At 48.6% G+C, this 25,455-nt stretch overlaps 1 protein-coding gene across 13 annotated transcripts in view; it reads left to right on the plus strand.

Moving 5' to 3' along the window:
• Positions 1-25,455, plus strand: part of PIGG (phosphatidylinositol glycan anchor biosynthesis class G (EMM blood group)) — a 43,721-nt gene that overhangs the window by 4,191 nt on the left and 14,075 nt on the right. For 7 of the 13 annotated variants that reach the window (XR_009693358.1, XM_061145289.1, XM_061145288.1 and 4 more), the window contains exons 3-11: positions 4,151-4,360; positions 5,573-5,761; positions 6,969-7,110; positions 7,939-8,022; positions 14,210-14,422; positions 20,577-20,794; positions 20,938-21,219; positions 22,423-22,880; positions 24,979-25,170. Coding sequence is in view for 12 of the 13 variants with exons in the window: in XM_061145289.1 (XP_061001272.1) it covers positions 4,151-4,360; positions 5,573-5,761; positions 6,969-7,110; positions 7,939-8,022; positions 14,210-14,422; positions 20,577-20,794; positions 20,938-21,219; positions 22,423-22,880; positions 24,979-25,170 (1,988 nt within the window). In the remaining variant the exon portion in view is untranslated. Of the gene's footprint in view, positions 1-4,150; positions 4,361-5,572; positions 5,762-6,968; positions 7,111-7,938; positions 8,023-8,071; positions 8,216-9,318; positions 9,659-14,209; positions 14,423-20,576; positions 20,795-20,937; positions 21,220-22,422; positions 22,885-24,978; positions 25,171-25,455 lie in introns of those variants that run through there. The other 6 variants (XM_061145295.1, XM_061145294.1, XM_061145290.1 and 3 more) reach the window with 6 other exon arrangements.

Here is a 25,455-nt window from a genome sequence, read left to right on the forward strand (position 1 = left end):
TTACAGTTAACACAGCAAACAAGATGTAAATCCCATAATATGTAAGGAGGATCTGATCAGAGGCAACAGTCTGGTGGCAACTGGACAAAGGATATAAAGAAATCCACATAGGAAGAAACTGAAATGGCCATAAGCACATGAAAAGATTCTTAACTCTACTAGTAATCAGAACAAAGGCAACTAAACAATCTGTCTAGCATACTGTAAACATTGAAAGGTTAATTATAGCACTCTTCACAAGAAATGAGGTGAACAGATCTCTTTACACTGTTCGTGTGACTGAATTAGACGCAGCCTGGACTACTCCCACCCTTGTCCAGTCTCCTGTGGTCTCAGCCTGTGAAACCTTGGGCTGGAAAACCCTTGCCAGCACCTCTTTTCACCCAGAACCTGTCCGAACAGACAGGTCACTCTGCTCTACTCCCGACAGCCCCCAGCGGCTCACACTCTGCCTCCTCCCTCAGGCCTCAGGGTGCGTGGTCCTGCCTTTGTTCTCTCTTCACCCTCATCTAAACCCATTTCCCCGTCCTGTGTCTTTTATCCAGCAGAGCACACATTCCCCATGTGTGCCACCCCCTTTCATGGTGGATTCTCACAGTTTGCTGTGTTTCACTCTGGAAAGCCCCACTTTGCCTCACCTAGACGACACTATGCCTTCACACCGGAGGTCCAACGGCACTTCCAAACTGGAAGCTTTTTAAAAGCAGTGGTCATTAAATCAGTCTTGGATAAATATACTGTACATCCAAACTCTGGAGTACTGTAGCTGTTAAAAAAAAAAAAAAAAGCTGAAATACCTGTATGCTTTCTGCTGAAAGAGGTTTGTGATGTTATTAAGTGAAAAAAGCAAGTTGTGGAATTATGTAGTTAACCATTTTGATAAGATGTGTACTTTATATATTTGTGATTATACACATACAGAACAAAAGGATGAAAAGATATTCATCCAAAGTAACTGGTTGACTTTAGAGAGCAGATTTTTGGGGTGAAAAGATCAAGTTTTAAAACATAACCTCATTGAGATAGAATTTTCATATAGTACAGTATAATAATTTGATGAGATTTAACAGCTATATACATCTGTGTAACTCCCATCTCAACTCTGAGTTCTGATCCCCATCCCAGGAGTGGTGGCGGTTGTCACTGTTGTTTTGTTGGCTTGCTAAAGCTAGTTCTAGAGTCTGTTTCTCATGAGATCCTGAGATGTACACTCATTGAGGTCTTTGCTCTTGTTTGTTTTTTAAAGCTAGTCTTCCTGAGGGGCAGCCAGGTGAGCATGGCTGAGTGGTGACCCAGTGACTGGTCAGAGGTTGTGCTTAAACACACCTGTGATATGGCCTCTGCCCTTTGCAAAAGCACCTGTGTATGGTTTGGGCCACACACTCATCTTCAGGTAGTTTATGCATCTCCCTAACTCTTACTGTCTGTCTGAGCAAGTCTCAAACAGCTGGAAGGAACAGATAGCTCTCTCTGTTATCCAAACAGTTCTCTCTGTTCTCTCCTGAGTGTATGCTCACCCCCTGTATGCATGCAGCCTTCCAGATTCCAGGAATATGTGGGAGCTCACAGAGGTCTGCCGCAATCGTCCCATGCCCCAGACTTCATTTCTAAGTTTTCTGTTCTGTCTTTCTACAAACTGCATTGAAGCCTCAGAGAGCTATGATGTTGGCCTTCCCTGTTTTCAGTTTGTCCCTGGCATGGGACTTTTCGATGGAGCGCCCAATTGGGTGGGTACCCTTCCTGGTACTCATGGCTGAGTGTGCGAGAGGGGAACTTGTTTTTTAAGTCACTAAGTCATGCCCGACTCTTTTCAACCCTGTGGACTGCAACACACCAGGCTCATCTGTCCTAGACTATCTCCCAGGGTTTGCTCAGATTCATGTCTGTTGAGTCAGTGATGCTATCTAACCATCTCATCCTCTGCTGCCCCCTTCTCCTTTTGCCTTCAATCTTTCCCAGCATCAGAGTCTTTTCTAATGAGTTGGCTCTTTGCATCAGGTGGCCAAAGTATTGGCGCTTCAGCATCAGTCCCTCCAGCAAATATTCAGGGTTGATTTCCTTTAGGATTGACTGGTCTGATCTCCTTTCTGTCCAAGGGACTCTCAGAAGTCTTCTCCAGCACCACAGTTCGAAAGCATCAATTCTTTGGCGCTCAGTCTTCTTTATGGTCCAATTCTCATATCCATACAGGACTAATGGAAAAACCACATCTCTGACTATATGGACATTTGTTGGCAAAATCACTGTCTGCAGTGATTTTGGAGCCCAAGAAAATAAAATCTGCCACCGTGTACAGTTTTTCCCCTTCTATTTGCCATAAAGTGATGGGACTGGATGTCATGATCTTAGTTTTTTTAATGTTGAATTTCAAGCCAGCTTTTTCACTCTCTTTCACCCTCATCAAGAGGCTCTTTAGTTCCTCTTCACTTTCTGCCATTAGAGTGATATCATCTGCATATCTGAGATTATTGATATTTCTCCTGGCAGTCTTGATTCCAGCTTGTGATTCATCCAGTCGGGCATTTCACATGATGTACTCTACATGGAAGTTAAATAAGCAGGTGACAATATATGGCCTTGGCGTACTCCTTTCCCAATTTTGAACCAGTCCCGGTTTCTCAGGAGGCGAGTAAGGTCGTACTCGCATCTCTCATCTGTGGAATTTTCCACAGTTTGTTGTGATCCACAGAGTCCAAGTATTTTGTGTACTCAGTAAAGGAGAAGTAGATGGGTTTTTTTGTGTTTATTTTTGTTGGTTTGTTTGTTTTTGGAATTCCCTTGCTTTTCTCCATGATCCAGTGATTGTTGGCAATTTGATCTCTGGTTCCGCTGCCTTTTCTAAACCCAGCCTGTACATCTGGAAGTTCTCAGTTCATGTACTGCTGAAGGCTAGCTTGAAGGATTCTGAGTATAGCCTTGCTAGCATGTGAAATGAACACAATTGTACAGTAGTTTGAACATTGTTTGGCATTGCCCTTCTTTGGGATTGGAATGAAAACTGACCCTTTCTAGTCCTGTGGCCTCTGCTGAGTTTTCCAAATTTGCAGGCATGTTGAGTGCAGCACTTTAAAAACATTGTCTTTTAGGATTTTAAACAGCTCAGCTGGAATTCTGTCACCTCAGCCCATGATAAAACACCACAAGTACTCACAGCTCTTACTGGAATTTGAAAGTTCATTTTGAATAAGAACGTTTCAGTTTGTGTAAAGTCCTGTAGTGGTTGTTTTTGACAGTTTTATCCAGATTTATCGTTGCTGTTGGGGGAGAGGATTTGCCAAGTTCCTCACTCTCCCAAGTCCAAGATTAATTCATTTTTGTTAATTTGCTGATAGAGCGGTCTTGGCAGAATTGTTACACTATTCACATTGTCCAGATTCCTATTTATTTTTATCACACAGGACCCTGGATGCCAGTGTTATGAGTTGCAAGCTCACTCCAGATCCCAGAGACCCATGACCCATTTAGACTCTGCTCAAGTACAGGGGTGGAGTGGAGGAGTGATTGACTTAATTCTATATTAGAAAGTTGTGAGGACATGTTACACCCACCCACTTTTTCAATAATTATGGTGGTGGCAGGGCAGGGGGGGGTGGGGGGCGGCTGGGGAATGTATCCTACCAGCATCCCTGGGCCAGTTTACTGTTGAGAATTCCTGAGAATTCTTGTTTAGAGGCTGCTTTCCTCCCTGGGTGAGTGGGAAGCTATTCTTTCTCAGGGGTGGATAATAGAATTGCTGGATTTTAGGGTCAGGAGTTTGCTTGTTGCATGAGGCAGATCTGAAGCTTAGGTGAGGACCAGTCAGTGGGTTTGGATATACAAAGTTCTTGCCACCCTTTGACGTTTGCTTCAGTTCTTAACATCCATTGCTGCCTTTTTGACCACAGCTATCATCTGGCTACCCCACAGCCGCCTCCTTTATTCTCTCATTAACTGAAATGTGGTCAGTTCTTCACTACTTAGTTTGCTGGTTTTGCCCAGAATCTGTGCCCTGCTTTGTCCTAATACTGACCCAGCCTTCAGTACTGGGGTTGCTTTAGCTTTATGCTTGCCTCCTTTAGTCATCAAGTCATTTCCGCCCCTGATCACCACACAACACTTGGACACCATGCGCAAATTCCATGGCCTGACTCCTGAGTGCTCCCTCCTGCAGGCGTTGCTGACAGGGAGCCTCCCTGGCTTCATCGATGTCGTCAGGAACCTCAATTCTCCCACATTGCTGGAAGACAATGTGATCACACGAGCCAAAGCTGCTGGGAAAAGAATCATCTTTTATGGAGATGAAACATGGGTGAAATTATTCCCAAAGCATTTTGTGGAATACGATGGAACAACCTCTTTTTTTGTATCAGATTATACAGAGGTCAGTTTTTAAGAAAAATATATCCCATGAGACAGCCTGGTACCCTGTTCTTAGCAAGGGGCAACATTGCGTTTTATGTGACTTTTATTAGTACATTAAGAATAGTATGGAGAGATTGAAAAACTTGTTCCTTCCCATAATCAGCTCCAAGCCAGAAACATAAACCCAGACACAGGTGTGAGCTTAGTTCTCTGACCCTTAAGCCCAGATAGATACCTGTTGATGGGTACCAACAGTCAGGAAGGGCTTGCCAGGAAGAGTCCCTCAGCCTGAGTTTTGACAGCATCTGTGCATGGCAGAGCCCGAGGTCTCTATGGTCTGCCAGGGATCCTGCCTCACAGCTGTTCTGTGAGGTTGGCAGCATGAGGGCAGACGTGTGCTGGGTGAGCCTGGTCCCAAGAGGCATCGACCCTGTGGTGGGTGTGCAGCCTCCAAAGAGGAAAAGGGCATAATTAGACCCACAGTGAGAAAGCTGGCCCATGGAGCAGAGGCACTGCAAGTCTGAGCTCGCGTTGGATGGGTCCGTTTGCTTGGCCTTTTGGAGTGTCTGCTTCACTGAAGGAGACCTGTATAGACACAACAATTACTGCCCTTCCTGTGTATGACCACTCAGAAATACTTCTCTTCATGGTAGATTCTTCAGTGGAAGGGAGAAGGGCCATCTGAGGAGTTAGGGCTCTCCAGGCTAATGGGTCTGTCAGGGGCTGTTTTACTGGGAACCACTGAGTGTGTGTCTCTTTCCTCCCTGAATAGTGTTCTTACAGGACACACAGATGCCCTCAGCTTCACTTCGCTGGTTCCTTGAACTCTGGGTACTGTTTTGTCTTACTCAACTGCCCTTAGCCCTTAGTTGCCTCGTAACAACCTGGTACCTGTTGAACTTGGTCTTCTGGTCAGCTTTAGTTTATGCTCCAGTAGTGATCTTACAGAATTATTTTGTCAGAACAACCCTTGTGCATTTAAATTATAATATGTTCTCTTCATAACTTAGAGACATAAAAATATTAATGAAAGATTGATCTAATGCAAACATTTTTTAAGACAGTTTTTATTTTGGAGGCTTGTTTTGTTTTTGGTCTTTGCAAACTCCCACAAATCCAAGTACCTAAAAAAAACCCACTAGATTTGAAAATAACCATGTCACTTTTCATTGAAGAGTGAACACCAGGGAAATTAGGGAAGCTATTGATATGTGCTTTTTTCCCTTTAAAGGTGGATAATAATGTTACAAGGCATTTGGATAAAGTACTAAAAAGGCAGGATTGGGATGTGTTAATCCTGCACTACCTCGGGCTGGACCACATCGGCCACATTTCTGGGCCCAACAGCCCCCTGATTGGGCACAAGCTCAGTGAGATGGACAGCATCCTGATGAAGATCCACACCTCACTGCTGTCAGAGGTGAGCATGTCAAGGTGCCAGTATTTCCTGGAGGAAAGGCAGCTTCTAAAGTGAACTGGGGGGGGGGGGGGGGGGGGGCGGGGCGGGGGGAGTGAACTCGGGTGACCTTGCGTGAGCTTCATGCCCACCAGCACTCAGGCAACCTTCACCTACAGTAGCACATGCCATGTGCTGGGCACTATACCCAGCGGCCCTGCCAAAGAGTGGCTTTTAGTATCTCCACCTGTTCATCCAGATAATTTCTCCTGAACACCTTCTCTGTCACTGTTCCTATACAGACAGTTGAGGAGCTTAGCCTCTAGCCAGGAGGGAAAACAGGGAGCATAATCAGTGAGTCAAAGGTATCCTGGACAGTAGTCGATGCTATAGCAGAACATAGGGCAGGAAGAGTGTACATGTGAGAGAAAGGCCAAAATTTTAAGCTGCATGATCAGAGCAGTCTTTGAGGACATGTGAGTGGTGAGCAGAGGCTTGAAGGGGGTGGGAATGCCAGTAAGCCACGTATGAAGGTATGTTCCAGGCGAAGAAGCAGCAAGGGCAATTCAGAGCCTATCAGGTCCATCCCAGGGGTAGTAGGAGCCATTGGCCAGAGCCCTAGGGGCAGAGGGCAGCTGTGTGTGACAGATAAGGAGACTGTCCTATGCTCTGTGACCTCCGTTTAATCCCATTTGTCTTACTTAAGACATTACTGTTGTTAGTTTTGGGGGTTTTTTGGCCCTGCGTGGCATCTTAGTTACCTGACCAGGGATCATACCCAAGCCCCCTGCAGTGGAAGGGCAGAGTCCTAACCACTGGACTGCCAGAAAGTGAAAGTGAAAGTTGCTCAGTCATGTCCAACTCTTTGCGACCCCATGGACTATTCAGTCCACAGAATTCTCCAGGCCAGAATACTGGAGTGGGTAGCCTTTCCCTTCTCCAGGGGATCTTCCCAACCCAGGGATCGAACCCAGGTTTCCTGCATTGCAGGCAAATTCTTTACCAGCTGAGCCACCAGGGAAGCCCCTGGACTGCCAGTGAAGTCCCTATTTATGACATTACTTGACCTTGACCTTTTAATCTGACTGTAAGTTCATAGGTTAGGAAAAAAACTCATTTAGAAAGAGCTACTATTTACAAAGCAAAGCTGAAATCTGAAGTAGGTTTCTTAACAAGATCATGTGTTCTCCCTAGTCTGGGTACAATTGAAATGTTTCCCTTTGCCTCCCAGGAGAGAGATACTCTGTTGCCCAGTCTGCTGGTTCTCTGTGGTGATCATGGCATGTCTGAAGCTGGAGGTCATGGAGCCTCTTCCATGGAGGAAGTAAACACTGCTCTGGTCTTAATTAGCTCTGCATTTGAAAGGAAACCTGGTAAGATTTAGATGTTTAACAGTTTAAACCTGTACTTTATTTCTTTGTTTTCTATACTTTGATTTTAATTTTAAAAACCATTTTTGGAAGCTGTGTACATTTGAAAAACCCTGAATAATGAGAATGAAAATTAATGGGGCAAGGACCAGTCAGGATTTGGAATTTATGTTTCTTGTGTGGTATGAATGTCACTGCCTGATATCTAAACAATAAAAAGTGCCAGAGGCTTCGGGACATCTGAACTGCATGTATGAATTTAGAGAAACATAAGAAATTAAACTTAAGAAAAAGAATCTATTATTTGAGACGATCTTGAATAGATAGCAATGTCAGCTCGAGTCATAGGCCAGTCAAGAGTAGGACTATCTGAGAGCCTATCGTCAGCACTGAGACATACCTCAGCTGTCCAGCCCAGGCACACCGGGCCCCTCATTCAGCACAGGCCTGCACGAGACCCCTGCCACCTCCCTTTAGGACACGCAGGCCGTCAGCTTACAGCTGTTTGCACGCTGGACTCTCTGATACTTTTCAGTACCGTTGGCTCTGCTGACCCCTGGTCCTGGGACTATCCACCTGTTTGGGTCCCCTCCACCTCTCGCTCTGCTGTCCAGTCCTCTTGGCCGGCTCAGCAACCTTGCCCTAGCCTTTTTTCTGGACTGCCTCAGTTTGATTCTGCATTTACTCCTGAGATGATCGCATGCTCTTCCATGGTTTTAAATGCCATGAATGGGCTCACACCTGTTGGATTTATCCTCCAGCTGTGCCTCTTTCTCAACCGCCAAACTGTCAGCCCCACTGCCTACTGACGTCCTCTTGGATCGCCCACAGGTAGAGCAAATGAGACAACGACACCTGCAGTCGGCCCTCCCTGTATCCCTGTCAACAGATGGTGCCATTCACACAGTTCTTCAGGTTGGAAACCTGGGCATCTCCCTGCTCCTCACCTGTGCCAGACTGTCCCAGGCTCCCATACATACCACCTTCAGAAGCTGAGCCTCGGATAAAGTGAAAACTCCACGTGAGGCTTCTTGCCTCCCTCATGGCCTTGTCTGGAGGCACATCCCCGTTACTCATCACATCCCGGCCTCTCCAACACATCCTCCAGGTGTTAAGCTCTTCCTCACATGCCCTGACCCGTCCTCCTCAGCCCCTCAGCCTGCTCATACGCTCATCCTTGGTCTCACCTTTCCTATGGTCATCTCTCACACCCCTCTTCCACTCCACCATCGTCCTTATCATGGTTTATAACCCCAGAATGAACTGTGTGACTCGTGTACCTCTGTCTTCTCACTGGGTGCTAGAATGGGGCAGGGCCAGGTCTGTTTTATGCATCACTGTGTGCCTTGGGCCTCAGCATTGCCTGGTGTTTAATGGGCACTGGAAATACTGAATGAATGAGTCTTCTGCTTGAGCAGGGACTGGCTGGGGAAGAAGCCCCACCGGTTTCCTTTTGTCTTTTTACAGCACCGCCTCCCCTTAGATGTCTCACTCCAGAGGCATCAGGTATTGGGTCTTGTAACCTGAGCCTTCACTGAGTGCCCCGCTGGAGCCTGCCTTCCAGTGAGAGTGCACAGCACCCACCGGAGCACTGGCCTCCGACACACGCACACCCAGAGCAGGGTCCCGTGGGGCTCGTCTGCCTCAGGCAGAGCCCCGGGCCGGATGCACCCTCTCCGTCCGTCTGTCCACCCACCCCGCAGAGGACACTGAGCACCCGCAGTCAGCTGGGCGCTGTGCTGGCACTGCAGACAGGGAGCTTGTAGTCTGGAAGGGCAGGGACAGCTGGGCTGGCCTGTTGCCATTAATGTTATAGGGACCTTAGGGTGATTTTTAACTTAACTGCTGATGTTTCATGGCTCAGATGGGCATATAAGGATATCCTCCCTGGGAGGCCTGACACGTCTTTAGGAAGGGCCAGGGCGGCTGTGCCTAGGGACTGACTGCGTGGGCTGCTCACAGTAAGCTCTTCCTTGTTTTGTTGACTTATTTGTTTGCTTTGAGAGTAGTTATAGTCTGTGTTCTTATCAAGCTTATTTTTTGAGCCAGGACTCCACACCTGCCGTTCAGTTCATTCAGAGATGGTTAGCCATCGTTAGTGTCAATTTTGGGATATAGCATCACCTCTTTACTGGTCACCTCCACTTCCTCCAACCCAGTATCATCCCCATCCTCAGCCACCAGCAACCACTAATCTTCCTGTCTCTACAGATTTGCCTTTTCTGGACGTTCCATGCAAATAGAGCCATGTAATAAATGGTCTTATGTGACCGTGGTGCTGCAGAAGACTCTTGAGAGTCCCTTGGACTGCAAGAAGATCAAACCAGTCAATCTTAAAGGAAATCAACCCTCAATATTCATTCGAAGGACTGATGCTGAAGCTCCAATACTTTGGTCACCTGATGTGAAGAGCCAGCTAACTGGAAAAGACCCTGATGCTGGGAAAGATTGAGGGCAGGAGAAAGGTGCAACAGAGGATGAGATGGTTTGATGGCATCACCAATTCAATGGTCATGATCTTGGGCAAACTCCGGGAAATGGTGAGGGACAGGTAAGCCTGGTGTGCTGCAGTCCTTGGGGCCACAAAGAATCAGACACTACTTGGCAACTGAACAAAACAATAACAATAAATGGTCTTGTGTGACCAGCTTCTTTTACTAGTGTAATGTTTTCAGGGTTCATTCATCCTGTAGCAGGTGTCAGGACTTGATTCCTTTGTGTTTTTTTTGCTGAGTAATATTCCATTGTATATGTGTTCTACATTTGGTTATCCATCCATCAATTGATAGATGTTTGGGTTGTTTTCACTTTGTGGAAACATTTCATTCCACTAAGAATGATTCTGAACAAGTTTTTGTGTGGACATATATTTTCTTACCGTGTCATTTCTTTCTCCACTAGAACTTTGCTTCTACTCACCTCTGCTCTGCTGTTTGTCAGATACATGCCATTTCTATATGTTGTAGGCTGACAATATATATATGTGGTTTGATACATACATACCTATAGTTCTATATAATTGTTTTGGAATTTAAGAGAAAAATACATTTTATGCTATCTTTTATAACTATATAGTTACCTTTAAAGTGGATCCAGATTACCATCTGGAGTCACTAGCTTTCAGTGTGAAGAACTTCCTTTAGTATTTCTTGTAAGGCAGGTTTAAATGTTGTTCGGTCGCTAAATTACCTCCCACTCTTTGTGACCCCCATAGACTGCAGTACGGAGAAGGAAATGGCAACCCCCTCCAGTACTCTTGCCTGGAAAAGCCCATGGATGGAGGAGCCTGGTAGGCTACAGTCCATGGGGTCGCGATGAGTCGGACACAACTGAGCATCTTCACTTTCACTTTTCACTTTCATGCATTGGAGAAAGAAATGGCAACCCACTCCAGTATTCTTGCCTTGAGAATCCCAGGGACAGAGGAGCCTGGTAGGCTGCCGTCTACAGGGTCACACAGAGTCAGACACAACTGAAGCGACTTAGCAGCAGCAGCAGACTGCAGTACACCAGGCTTCCCTGCTGTTCAGAATCTCCCCAAGTTTGCTCAAACTCATGTCCATTGATTCAGTGATGCCATGCAACCATCTCATCCTCTGCTGCCCTCTTTTCCTTTTGCCTTCAATCTTTCCAAACATCAGGGCCTTTTCTGATAAGTTGGCTTTTTGCATCAGGTGGCCAAAGTGTTGGAGCTTCAGCATCAGTCCTTCCAATGAATGTTCAGGGTTGGTTTCTTTTAGGATTGACTGATTTGATCTCGTTACAGTCCAAGGAACTCTCAAGGGTCATCTCCAGCACCACAGTTCGAAAGCATCAATTCTTTGGCACTCAGCCTTTATGGTCCACCTCTCACATACATACATGACTACTGGAAAAATTGTAGGTTTGACTCTGTGGATCTCTGTAGGCAAAGTGATGTCTTTGTTTTTTAATACACTGTCTAGGTTTGTCATAGCTTTCCTTTTTAATTTCATGGCTGCAGTCACCATCCACAGTGATTTCAGAGCCCAAGAAAATAAAGTCCACTTTTTCCTCGTTTATTTACCATGAAGTAATGGGACCATATGCCATGATCTTAGCTTTTTGAGTCCTGAGTTTGTTAATAATGAATTGTCTTTTTTGCTTTTTTAGTCTTGGGATGTCTTCATTTCCCCTTGATTTTTTGAAAGGTAGTTTTGCTAGATTCTGGTTCTTTCTGCTCTTTGCACATGCTGTCCTGCTGCCTTCTGGCTTCTGTGGTTCTGATGAGAAATCAACCATTAATCTAATTAGTTTCGCTTCACTCCTTGTAGTTTGTATCTGTACAGCTTGGAGTTCATTGAGCTTATTGGATGTGAAATTAATGTTTCTCATCAAATTTGGAAGATTTTCCATTTCTCAGATTGTATAATTGTTTATTGTATAATTGTATAGTTTTTTATCAATCTGTCTTTCCTGATTCTTCTGCCAGTTGAAAATCTGCTATTGAGCCTTCATAGTAAATTTTTCATTTCAGTTATACTTCTCACCTTCAGAGTTTCCATCTAACCCCTAACCCTTTATTGATAATCTCTGAAGGATGGGACCCTGTCATCCTACCTGGCTTTACTACCTTCCTAGGCAAGGAAACCTGCCTAGTTTCCTTTAGTTCTTTGACCATATTTACAATGACTGCTTGGAAGACTTTGTCTATTAACTCTGACATATGGACCCTTCCCAAGACGCTTGTGCAGCCTGCTTTTTTTTTTCTCTCTCTCTTTCAGCTATACTTTCCTGTTTCTTTGCATAATTGCATGTAGTTTTTGATGAAAACCAAACATTAAATACTATATTGCAGTAACTCTAGCCCTCCTCACAGGGCCTGTTGTCATTATTTTATTTTTGTTGTTCAGTCACTCAGTCATGTCTGAGTCTTTGTGACCCCATGGACTGCAGCATGCCAGGCTTCCCTGTCCTTCACCATCTTCCGGAGCTTGCTCAAACTCATGTCCATTGAGTCGATGATGCCATACAACCATCTCGTTCTCTGTCATCCCTTTCACCTCCTGCCTTCAATCTCTCAACTTCAGGGTCTTTTCTAATGAGTCAGCTCTTTGCATTAGGTGGCCAAAGTATTGGAGCTTCACCTTTGGTATCAGTCCTTCCAATGAATATTCAGGGCTGACTTCCTTTAGGATTGACTGGTTTGATCTCCTTGTAGTCCAAGGGGCTTTCAAGAGTGTTCTCCGACACCATAATTCAAAAGCATCAATTCTTTGGTGCTCAGCTTTCTTTATAGTCCAGCTCTCACATCCATACATGACTACTGGAAAAACCATAGCTTTGACTAGACGGACCTTTTTCAGCATAGTAATGTGTCTGCTTTTTAATATGCTGTCTAGGTTTGTCATAGCTTTTCTTCCAAGGAGCAAGCATCTTTTAATTTCGTGGCTGCAGTTACCATCTGGGGTGATTTTGGAGCCCAAAAAAATAAAGTCTTTCACTGTTTCCATTGTTTCCCTATCTGTTTGTCATGAAGTGATGGGACCAGATGCCATGATCTTAGTTTTTGAATGGTGAGTTTTAAGCCAGCTTTTTCACTCTTCTCTTTCACCTTCATCAAGAGGTTCTTAGGGCTTGCCTGGTGGCTCAGAGGTTAAAGTGTTTGCCTGCAATGCGGGAGACCCAGGTTCCATCCCTGGGTCGGGAAGATCCCCTGGAGAAGGAAATGGCAACCCACTCCAGAATTCTCACCTGAAGAATCCCATGGACGGAGGAGCCTGGTAGGCTACAGTCCACGGGGTCACCAAGAGTCGGACACGACTGAGTGACTTCACTTTCAGTTTCTGCCGGAAGGGTAGTGTCATCTGCATATCTGAGATTATTGACATTTCCCCCGACAATCTTGATTCCAGCTTGTACTTAATCGGCCCAGCATATAAGTTAAATAAGCAAGGTGATAATATACAGCCTTGATGTACTCCTTTCCCAATTTGGAACCAGTCTGCTGTTCCATGTCTGGTTTCTTAGGAGGCAGGTAAGGTGGTCTGGTATTCTCATCTCTTTAAGAATTTTCCACAGTTTGTTGTGATCCACACAGTCAAGGACTTTGGCATAATCAACAAAGCAGATGTTTTTTTCTGGAATTCTCTTGCTTTTTCTATGATCCAGCAGATGTTGGCAATTTGATCTGTGGTTCCTCTGCCTTTTCTAAATCCAGCTTGAACATCTGGAAGTTCTTGGTTCACGTACTGTTGAAGCCTAGCTTGGTTGATTTATTGAGTACTTTGACTAGACCTCTCCAGTGAAGCCTTGACCCCCACACATGAGATCTCTGCCGTCATCCCTGTGAGGGCACTGTGGCCTGGGAATTGGCAGAGCCGGCAGAGCTCAATGATGGTCACTTGCCGTGGTGGCTCTGAAATGTTGCCTCTCTTGCTGTCAGACCCACCCAGCTGTTGGCTCCACTCATTTCAGGCTAACCGCACCTTCAGTTTTGACAGTTGATAATCAGTGTTCTCCGTAGTCCAGTCTCATCACATTTGGGCCACTTTGCAGGAGTCTTTCCCAAGGCCAGTCGTTAAGGTTGTTCTGATATCAGGGGAGCCCTTTTCAGCTTATACACTTGGAACTGACCTGTGGTTCAGCTTGTGGCTCTCAGGAAGCTGCCAGCTTCCTCTTAGTTATTTATCTCCAAAACCTCCATAGTTTTCAAGAGTACCCTTAGGCTTGAATTGCTCACATTCTTCTTAAAATAGTTTCAGTTGTTGTTGATGTGTCTCTAGGTCTCCTTTAACTTACAAGTCTCCATCCCCATCCTGTTTTATCGTGATTATTTGTTGAAGAATTTGGTTAGTTGTCCTGTGGAGTCTCTTTCTGCATTGTCTGTTAACATGTCCTCTGTTTATCTGGTAAATTCCGTCTGACCTAGAGGCATGAGTAGATTTAGACCCTGGGGCTCCAAAATCACCCCAGATGGTAACTGCAGCCACGAAATTAAAAACCTGGTTTAGGCCAGGTTGTGGTTAGTAGGAAGCACACAGGGTGATTTGTTTTAACATTACTTGTAGAAGGTCAGATTTAAAAATGACTACCATCACACATGTCCTAGAGCCTGTCACCTAAACTGTTTTCTTTTTTCTAGGTGATGTCAGACATCCAACGCACGTTCAACAGACTGATTTGGCTGCGACACTCTCAATAGGACTGGGTCTGCCAATTCCGAAGAGCAATATTGGCAGTCTTATGTTCCCAGTTGTAGAAGGAAGACCAATGCGGGAACAGCTGAGGTTTTTACATTTAAATACAGTACAGCTTAGCAAGTTGTTGCAGGAGAATGTCCCATCATATGAAAAAGGTAAGCCAGTTAGCAGCTGCTAATATGTCCGTCATGCTGTATGCTTCCATTGCACCAGGTGTCTTCCTGATGTTCCCATGATGGGCACTGCAGTGGTCCTTGTGCATTCCTTTTTATTAGTCAGTTCTTCACATCAGGTAGCCAAAGTATTGGAGCTTCAGCTTCAGCATCATTCCTTCCAGTGAATATTCAGGACTGATTTCCTTTAAGATTGACTGGTTTGATCTCCTTGCAGTCCGAGGGACTCTCAAGAGTCTTCTCCAACACCACAGTTCAAAAGCATCAGTTCTTCAGTGCTCAGCTTTCTTTATGGTTCAACTCTGTCATTCATACATGACTACTGGAAAAATAATAGCTTTGACTAGACAGACCTTTGTTGGCAAAGTTATGTCTCTGCTTTTTAATATTCTGTCTCGGTTGGTCATAGATTTTCTTCCAAGGAGCAAGGGGCAAAATCGCATTTAGAATCAAACCCTGTATCTGCCAGAGGTGCTTGGAGGGCTCAAAGAAAACCTTGTATGCACCAGGACCAAGAGGCCCCACAGAGACTGAGCCAGACCTGCTTTTGAGTGTTGGAACGTCTCCTATGGAGGCGTGGATCAGCAGTGGCCTGTCACAGGGGCAGGGGCTCTGACCACAGCAGACGTGGGTCATGCAGCATGTGGCCTAAGCCCTGTCGGAGTAGGTTGCCATTGGCCCCACTATAGAGCTACTGAGCAGACGACCCACAAGCTGCAGAACAATTATACCAAAGAAATTCTCGCACTGTTAAGAAAATTCTAGGACCTACAACAGATTTCCCAACCTGGGGATCTGGCAAAGGGACTGAGAACCCCCAGGGAGTTTGACTTTGGAGGGCAGTGCAGTTTGATTACAGAACTTACACAGGACTGGGGAAGCAAACTCTTGGAGGGCACAGACAAAACCTTGTGTATACCAGGAACCAGGACAGAGAAACAGTGTCCTCACAAGAGACTGAGCCAGACTTACTTGTGAGTGTTCAGGAGTCTCCACTGGAGGCCTGGTCTGCTGCAGGGTCAGGGGCACTGAATACAACAGTGGTGCACAAATCCTTTTGAAGAAGGTCTTCATTATCTTCATTCAGTCAGTTCAGTTCAGTCGCTCAGTCGTGTCTGACTCTTTGCAACCCCATGGACTGCAGCATGCCAGGCCTCCCTGTCCATCACCAACTCCCAGAGTTTACTCAAACTCATGTCCGTGATGCCATCCAACCATCTCATCCTCTGTCGTCCGCTTCTCCTCTCGCCTTCAATCTTTCCCAGCATCACAGTCTTTTCAAATGAGTCAGCTCATCTGGTGGCCAAAGTGTTGGAGTTTCAGCTTCAGCATCAGTCCTTCCAATGAACATTCAGGACTGATTTCCTTTAGGATGGACTGGTTGGATCTTCTTGCTGTCCAAGGGACTCTCAAGAGTCTTCTCCAACACCACAGTTAAAAAGCATCAATTCTTTGGCTCTCAGCTTTCTTTATAATCCAACTCTCACATCCATACATGACTACTGGAAAAACCATAGCCTTGACTAGATGGACCTTTGTTGGCAAAGTAATGTCTCTGCTTTTTAATATGCTGTCTAGATTGGTCATAACTTTTCTTCCAAGGAGTAAGCATCTTTTTATTTCATGGCTGCAGTCACCATCTGCAGTGATTTTGGAGCCCAAAATAATAAAGTCTGCCAATCTTCCTTACCCCTACCATAGTTTGGCCTCAGGCCAAACAACAGGGAGGGAACACAGCCATCACAGAAAATTGGATTAAAGATTTACAGAGCATGGCCCCGCCCATCAGAACAAGACCCAGTTTCCCCCAAAGTCAGTGTCTCCTGTCAGGAAGCTTCCATAAGCCTCTTATCCTTATCCATCAGAGGGCAGACAATGAAAACCACAATCACAGAAAACTAACCAAACATTGTTTTGCCATGACAAAGGTCCATCTAGTCAAAGCTATGGTTTTTCCGGTGGTCATGTATGGATGTGAGAGTTGGACTATAAAGAAAGCTGAGTGCCAAAGAATTGATGCTTTTGAACTGTGGTGTTGGAGAAGACTCTTCAGAGTCCCTTGGACTACAAGGAGATCCAACCAGTCCATTGTAAAGGAAATCAGTCCTGAATATTCATTAGAAGGACTGATGCTAAAGCTGAAGCTCCAGTACTTTGGCCACCTGATGCGAAGAACTGACTCATTGGAAAAGACTCTGATGCTGGGAAAGATTGAAGGCAGGAGGAGAAGGGGATGACAGAGGATGAGACGGATGGATGGCATCACAGACTCGATGGACATGAGTTTGAGCAAGCTCCAGGAGTTGGTGATGTACAGGGAGGCCTGGCATGCTGCAGCCCATGGGGTCGCAAAGAGTCTGACACAACTGAGCGACTGAACTGAACCAAACTGATCACATGGACCACAACCTTGTCTAACTCAATAAAACTATGAGCCACGCCGTGTAGGCCACCCAAAACAGATTGGTCATAGTGGAGAGTTCTGACAGATGTGGTCCACTGGAGAACACAATGTCAAACCACTTCAGTATTCTTGCCTTGAGAACCCCACGAACAGTATGAAAAAGTAATAAATTTATTTATTTAGCAAATGCTGAATTTTCTCACTATGTTTCTCTTCAGCCAGAGGCTATTGAGAGCACTAGAGGCACAGCAGGAGGAGAGCTCTGCCATCATGGAGCTTCTCATCCAGAGGGGGAAAGAGAGAAAGATGGCCATGGGTGCCAGGTGGTGATGGGCGCCTTAGGAAAATGCTGAACCAGGGAAGGATGGGCATGCAGGTGGGTGAGGGCCGTGGGGCAAGTGGCCGCGGGGCATTGTGGCCAGGCAGGGTCCTGTGGTGAGGATGTGCCCACACAGTCAAGGAGTGACCAGGGGCCATCATGACTGGAGCACTGTGAACCGAGGGGAGCCAAAAGGAGAAGAGGGCTGAGGGCCTTCTAGGCGTTCAAGTGGCTCTTACTTCCATTCTCAGTAAGTGGAGAGCTCCTGCAGGGTGTCATGCAGAGCCTGAAATCTTCCACTTGCGTTTTCAGAGGCTGTCTCAGGCGCCCATGAGGAGGGCTCTGTGCTGCGCTGTAGGAGACTGGTGTGGTGCTTCAGTGCAGGCGGAGGGTGAGGGTCCAGGCAGTGGAGTCCAGGACAGAGGGTTGCTTCTGGATCTGTTTTGAAGGTAGTGCAAAGAGGACGAGCCAGTGGCATAAAAAGCAACTTCGGTTTTCAGCTGAACACTGTAAGGAAGCAGTGACCATCACTGAAGTGGGCAAGGCTGTGGAAAGAGAGAGTTTGTAAGGCAGGGCGCTTGTTTGTGTGCTAGAGGGCCAGGATGGGACTGGTGTTGACAAAGTCAAGTAAAGAAAGAACTTCAAGAAGGAGGGAGTGAGTGGATGTGTTGAATAGGGTTCAAGGTAAAATAAAGTGAGGAACTGAGAATTCCCTGGCACTCCAGTGGTTAGGACCCATCACTTCCACTGCAGGGGCACAGGTTGAATCCCTTATTGGTGAACTAAGATCCTGCAAGCTGCAGGGCGTGGCCAAAAATAAAATGAGAAATTAAGAACTCACCATTTCTCTGGCAGGTGAGATCTCAGCAGCTTTGTTGACAGAGGGAGTTACATGCCTGGCTGGCGTGGGTGCAGCAGGTGCAGCGGGTCTACCGGGGACAGGAAGACGGGCTGTCGTCTGAGCTGAATGGGGGCCAAGAAGGGGTTGTTCTTGTTTTTGAGCTGGGAGGAAGAACAAGGTATTTATAGCTTGGTAGGGATGACACCGACTGGATGGACATGAGTTTGCTCAAGCTCCGGGAGTTGGTGATGGACAGGGAGGCCTGGTGCTGCAGTCCATGGGGTTGCAAAGAGTCGGACACGACTGAGTGACTGACCTGAACTGAGGGAGGACACAGAACCGGAGGGTCATGGCTTTAGAGAGCTCATTCTGGCCCATCCAGGTCTGTCAAGGCTGATGTTTAATGCTGGGGCTGGGCTTGTTTGGAAGCCAAGAAGGTCACTTCCCAGTTTGAGGCAACATTCAATGGGATGTGTGCGTGCTTTCCTACTTGAAGTAGTGGGGCACTGCCAAGTGGAGTGAGTGCCATGAGTTTGTGCTGAGATATAACCTGACCTTGCGTTGGTTGTGGAAGACACACCCTGCCGGCAGGGAGTGGTTGGGAACCAGGTATCCTGAATGGCAAGAGGGCTTGGGGAGCATCGGCTCTTAGATCATGAGGCCTCCCTGTGGGTAGCTGTGTCAGAGACGAGGCCAGGCTGCATGCTTGTTTCAGTCTGGGCCAGAAACAGATAACTTGCAAATCAGTTGTTGCTGATACCATGTGTCCCTTCTCGTATGCCAAGAACTAATAAAGAGGAAACCAAAAACAGGATGGCAGGGTTGAGAGAACTGAGTGCTGCAGTGGATGTGGCCATAATGAGCCTGTGAGATGAACTGAGGCCAGTCCCCAGAGTGAGAGGGCACCCCAGGGCCTCACACCTTCAGGATGCCCGTTGTCTGCACCATCAGTGACAGTGTTTCCTGAAACAGAGCTGGGCACGTGTCTGACAGTGAGACAGGTCTCGAGGCCTGCTGTGATGTCCAGCCAAGTCTGAAGCAGCGCACTCACCCGACCGTCATTCGGCCGTAGTGGGGGCTTTGCTCGCCTCAGGACCTTTGCATGTGTTCTTCCTGTGGATGCTGCTCTCCCTCCTCCCCTGGGTAGCTCCTGGGCATCCTTCATGTTTTCACTTCACTGTCAGACCGCCCTTGTTCCCCACGCTTAACCTCAGTCTTATGTCAGTTCCCTTTGTGTTACCAGGGTCTCTCGCTATTCCCTCTACTTTCCCACCACAGCATTTCTCACTGTGTGTGGTTTTGCACGTGTGTGACAACCCTGCTGGACCACAGGCCCACAGTGGCAGGACCTGAACCTGATGCACCTAGCATGTAGTCAGTGTTCAGTTTTTGTTTGGGTGCATGCCTAGGTCCCCCATTTCTCTGTGACTCCAGGCAGTGGGGTCCCGACACAGACGCACCCATGTCTGTGACTTCGGGGTAGTAGAGGGTAGCAAGTAAGGGAGACAGCTTGGATCCAGACTTACCCCAGCTGTCACTGCCAGCCCATGAGCTGGTGTCTGAGTTGCCTCTTCTCTGAAATGGGCATGTAGTCATCCCAGTCCCACTGGTCCTAGGAAGAGGACTGAGTGGGCTTGGGGTCATGCCTGCCCCCAGCACTTGGTGCAGGTCCCCTGGCTCCAGTGGCAGTGGTGGGGCTGCGGACATCTGAGCCCACATTCGGGTTGTGCAGTGAGGATGCCAGCCTGTGACTGGGGAAGGCTGGAGTGGGCAAGCTGCTGTTAGTTTGGGCCAAGGCCCCTGAAAGGCATGGCCCAGACCACCTTGAAACAGCTCTGCTTTAAGTTGGAGCCTCAGAAAGGAAGTTCTTGCTCTGCTAGCCAGTCGAGTCACGACTGAGTCTGGTTCAGCCCTGAAAGGAAGCAGGCAGCCCCTGGACCTTAGGCAGCCTGCCACCACCGTCCCAGGGGAGCCCACCACAGCCAGGGCTGGGCCCCACTGACGAGCCGTTTCACCACCCTGACTTTGCTTCAGCCATGGATCATCTAGCAGGTGGGGCACGTCAGCCTTGTGGCAGGAGGGGCTGGGAGACTTCCATCCCTTCCCAGAGAGGGTCTGTGAAGAAGGAAAGCAAGTAAAAGGGGCACTGACAGTGAAAAGCAGGGGGGCCCGCTGGCCTTGGGGAAAGGGCCACAGTGGTGCAGGCGTCAGGCACTTCCTGCCCCGTCCTCACACAGAGGCTGAGGGTTGGGGGGATTCTGTAGAACTGAGGGCCTCTTAGTGCTCTGCTTTTATGGGCTGTTACACTCTTGCACCTTGAGGAAGAGGAGAGGAGAGGGAGGAGGCCGAGAAGAAGGGCCTTGTGTCCATGCGAGCGGGGCAGTGGGAGGGAGGACAGGGCGGGCACGGGCCGGCATCACTGTGGTCGGGGTTTTCCTGAGGGGCAGCCACCCCTCCCGGGAGTTCGTCTTGATGAGCGTCAGGCTCTGCCGCGTGCTATCAGTAACAGGACTCGCAGGTTACACGTGTGTGTGCGTGTCAGTGATTTGTGTGTGTGGCCTTTTCTTCTTAGAGCCTGGATTTGACCAGTTTAAAGTGTCGGAAAGATCGCACGGGAACTGGATCAGATTGTACTTGGAGGAGAATAACTCAGAAGTCCTTTTCAACCTGGGAGCCAGGGTTCGCAGGCAGTACTTGGACGCACTGAGGACACTGAGGCTGTCGCTGAGCAAACGAGCGGCCCAGTACGACATCTACTCCATGGCGGCGGGGACCGTCATGGTCCTGGAGGTACGGGTCCCCGGGCAGGGTCGCTGAGCGGACAGCGTCGCCCACGTCTGGTAGTTAAAGGGCGTGGAGATTGGGTGTTCCTGAACGGGGACGGGAGCGCGCCCCGTCTCTGCGGTCGTGGACACCCGCCGCTCCTCTTCCAGGTCCTCGCCCTGCTCCTGCTCAGTGTCCCGCAGGCGCTGGGCAGCAGGGCTGAGCTGGACGTGCCCCTGCTGTCGCCCGTGTGCTCACTGCTCTTCTACCTGCTGCTCCTGGCCCTCGCGGCGCTGCACGTCGCCGTGTGCACGGCGGCCGACAGCTCGTGCTACCTCTGCAGCCTCCCGTGGCCGGCTGCGGGCGGCGTGATGGCGCTGACAGCCGCACTGCTCTGTGCGGTCGTGTCTGCTCTCACCAGGACTTTTGCCGGCGGAAAGTGTCTGAGTCAGGTAGGACTGGCTTTTCAGATGGGCTGCTCTTGTTGCCCCACTGATGAGATGTGGGTTAAACCCCAGGTGTGTAGTAGGCACGGTGCTGGTGGGAGCTGAGGAAAGGGCCCACGCTTCGTGGGAGCTGACGGGACACACTCACAGCGGCGAGTCTCCCAGGCCCCTGAGCATCCCAGCTTCACACACTCACCTGTATTGTCAGGCCTCATGCCTTCTTTCTCAGTTGGAGAGACGGGGTCCCTGGGACTGTGACCAGGGGCCTCTCTAGAGTGGCTGCACAGAGGAGCAAGCGGCTGACTGACGGAGATCGAGAAGAAACTCAGACCTCATCCTCATTCTGCCTCGGAAAGTGCAATTTCCTGTTCTAGACTTTCTTGCAGCCTTTGGCCTCTGACACCTTCTTTCATCAGCTGGTTGTGGTGGCGGGGTGGTGAGAGAGACACAGGCAATCCTGGTTGGTTCACAGTGCCCAGGGCCCGAGGGACCCAGGGCAATGACTACAGGCCCCAGAGGGCAGCGTCTGGTCATGGGGCTGCAGATACCCACCCCTCCTCATGGGCCGGTGGCTGAGAGAACACGTATGTTGTCATTTCCCACACATTTCCCTACCTGCTCCAGCGTGGGGTTCCCCAGGGGAGTTAATTCTCCAGGGCTTGACTAGGTTCACCATGTCACCATCATGTACTAGGTGCACACAGTTAATAGAATGAATACCAGCTAGCATTAATTGATAGCCATTGAGTCCTCATCTTAACTTAAAATGCTTTACATTAGTGTATTTAAGGGCTAGTACTGTGATACCCTACCTTTGTAATGGAAACTCTGGATTTCCGACAAGTTCATGGAGAAGCTAGATGTCTGGTTTGGTGGAGTATGCCCTTGGGGTTCTTGGTCTCGAGTGGTGGGCCATGGCTGTGAGAGGCAAGGACAGGATGTGAAGGACGGACTCAGAGCTCTGGCACTGCCGAGAAGTGGGGTCCAGATGTCCTCAGTCTCCTTGTCCCTTAGCTGCAGGCTTGCCGTCCAGGGCAGGGTCACCCTGCTGTCCCCACGTCCTCTGGTTTACCCAGGGAGATGGGGTGAAGTGGGTGCTGGGCGTGAGGAGCAGCAGGTTATCATCTGTGAGTGAGCACTGTACGCTCGTGCAGCAAGAAGGTGGACTGATGAGATTCCTCCTTACAAAACTCATTTTCCTTTTCACAGAATCCACCTCAGTCCACCTCAACGTGGTCAGAGTTAGATCTTCTCAGCTTCTTGGGAACCGTGGGCCATGTGTTGAGTCTGGGCTCAAGCAGCTTCATTGAAGAGGAGCACCAGACCTGGTATTTCCTCATCAACACGCTGTGTTTAGCTCTGTGCCACCAGATCTACAGAAACTGCTTTCTGGGAGACGACTGTGCCCCTCAGCATTGCCCACACATGGGAGAGGAGTTTGACGGGGTCACGGTGGCCCTGCAGGGCAAGCGTGCTGGCCGTGAGGGGTGGGAGCTCAGCCGAGCGCCCGCGGACCCCTCCTCCCTGGAAGCCCTCAGAGGCCCTGAGCGGTGGATGGTGCTGGCGAGCCCCTGGCTGGTCCTGGCCTGCTGCCGGCTGCTGCGGTCCCTGAACCAGACCGGTGTGCAGTGGGCCCACCGGCCCGACCTGGGGCACTGGCTCACCAGGTGAGGGCGTGAGCTGCGGCCTTGGGCCAGATGCTGCAAAGGCCTGCTTTTCCTACTCAGGATAGAAGACTAACCCATGAATTGAACTGAAAGGTGACTTTATTTGAGGCTAGCCTGGTAGTTTGGTTTTTCATTGCCGAATCACTGTAAGTGTTGCTGTTTGAAAACCAGTGAGTTTTATAATGATCACTGCAGCAGGATGTACTTCGTCACTCGCTGCCCTGTCCCCCACGGTGCGGGCTGGGGCGACAGGCTGAGCGGGAGCCCTGTGCCCCCGCCCCTCTCTGTCCCCCTGCCTCCCCCACCCCCCACCCCCAAAGGGGCAGCTGCATTGGCTGGAGCCTGGAGGCGTGTCTTCAGCTGCTTCTGAGGCCTCTCACGGGTGGCTGGGTAACCCAGTGGAAAGTATAGCAGGTACAGAGGGCTGAAGTGAAGAGAAGAAGCTAGGACAGAAAAGACCAAGATTTGGCTGTATCGTAAATTTTACTGTCGACGAAGTCTTAGGAAACAACTCAAGTAAGAGCACAGCAAAATGAAAAAACATTCCCAGGAGAGACCAGCAGAGGTCACAGCAAAGGTCACTGTCGTGTCACTGGGGAGAGCTTGAGAACTGTTGGCAGAACGCAAGACTCACAACTATGGTAGACACACTCCTCAGGGAGGGAGTCCCAGAGGAAAGATCAGGGAAAGACATGCTCCTGGCTGGTGATTTGGCAGCGTCAAATCACAAAGTGCAGTTTTATCCCTGGTGAGGATTTGGCAAGCACCAGAGCACCCTGGGACCACACACTGGCACAGTCCTTTTGGATAAGTCCTTCTGGAACTCTACACCAAAGGCTGTAAGATTATTTATTCCTCTGGCCAAATAATTCTTATGGTAAATTTCTCCCCAGTGATAACAGTACTAGCAAATCTTTGGCAACCACGGTAACCACAGGTAGCATTTTTCAGGTACCTGCTGTGTGCCCACTCATTCCATTTTCACAGCAGCCTTGAAAAGAGCTTACTGGCCTGTCCCTACTTGGGGTGTGAAAGCAGAGGGGAGCTGAGGCGTGGCGGGCAGAGCCAGAGCTTGTGAGGGTGAGAGCGCCAGGGCAGCACAATGACCTTCTAATTTTCCTGGGACATTGCAGCACTGCGGGAGGACTTGGTGGTTTCCATCCCCAGATGCACCAACAGGCGTGCTTGCAAAGGAACACCCACCACCCCTGCCCCCTCTCCAGGGTGTGGCTGTGCCCACTCCTCAGTCTGGACCCTCCCCCAGCACACTGGCCCCCTGCACCTTTCCATCGGGGCATGACTCTCCCAGTCCGTTTGTGAGGAGGCTGCAGTTTCAGTGATTCCTCCTCCAGGACAAAGCCTTCAGGAGGCACCCAGAGACACCCAAAATTGCCGCCTCTATGCTGTGCTTTCCATTTGTGACAATGATCCAGGATCTGCATAAAGTGCAGCTTGCAGAGCAGCAGTGGAGGCCCCAGTGTAACCCTGTCACCATCCCCAGGACCCACGCCCTGACACTGGCCTCCTTTCCCTGCATCTTTCCTAGTAGTTTTTCCGTGTGGTTTGTATGCATCTTGACTCATCCACTTCACAGGTATTGTTTGGGCTTCATGACCATGAGCTGCAGTGAACAAAACGGGAAAGCCCTGCCGCCCAGGACAGCTCACCTAGGTAGCAGGGGGCATGGGCAAAGGCCATGCAGAGAGACAGCTGTGACAGCCATGTGCCCAGCCTCTCTGCTGGGGTACCTGCAAGGGGGCAGACACTCCCGAGTGATTGCCTCTGCACTGACAAGTGAATGGAAGAGGATGGTGCCAGGACATGTCCTCCTGTGAGCGGGTGCGCGTTGGTAACCACACCGTTTGCCCAGACCCTCCTCACCTGTGGTTGGGGAAAGCGAGGCAGCCCCAGAAAGGAGAGCCAGCAGTGTTGCCCTGACCCATGCAGAGCTGATGGTGGGGACCAGTTGTGAATGAGCAATGAGAGTTTGGGTTAACAGCCCTTTATTTGTTCCATTCTTAGAAAGCCACGTATGTAGACCCATAACGTCACTAGTTGTCCTTGATAGTAACTTCTGGCATCTTACATTTCATTCCAGCTCTGATCATAAGGCTGAACTCTCTGTTCTGGCTGTACTTTCCCTCGCCATGATTTTTGTGTTGGTTCAGAAGAGGTGCTCCCTCACATCAAAAGTGGCCATGGCGTTTGGCCTGCTGGGCGTCTATTGCTACCGGGCGGCCATTGGAAATGTGCTGTTCCCATGGAAACAAGACAACAAAGATGTTTCAAAGTAAGTGTACTAGCAGACACAAGCACTTGTTCCTAGACCTGTTGTGATGTTTTATGTACTAAAAATGCCGTGCAATGTTGAGAACGTTAGAGTTGGTTTTTGTGAATTGTGATTTTGTCAACAGTCACTGAGAACACCTCAGTGAGCAGTTCTGTTAGCCTCTTCTTTTGGTAGGAGAGAGACAAATAACTTGGAAGTAAGGTCACTGAGGTGTTTTGGTTTTTTTTTAAATAAGGGATTGTTTAAAAATAAAGAATTTAAAGGATTTCATTTTGCTCCACTAAG

Source organism: Dama dama, chromosome 6 (genome assembly GCF_033118175.1).
Source record: "Dama dama isolate Ldn47 chromosome 6, ASM3311817v1, whole genome shotgun sequence".
NCBI lineage: Eukaryota > Metazoa > Chordata > Mammalia > Artiodactyla > Cervidae > Dama > Dama dama.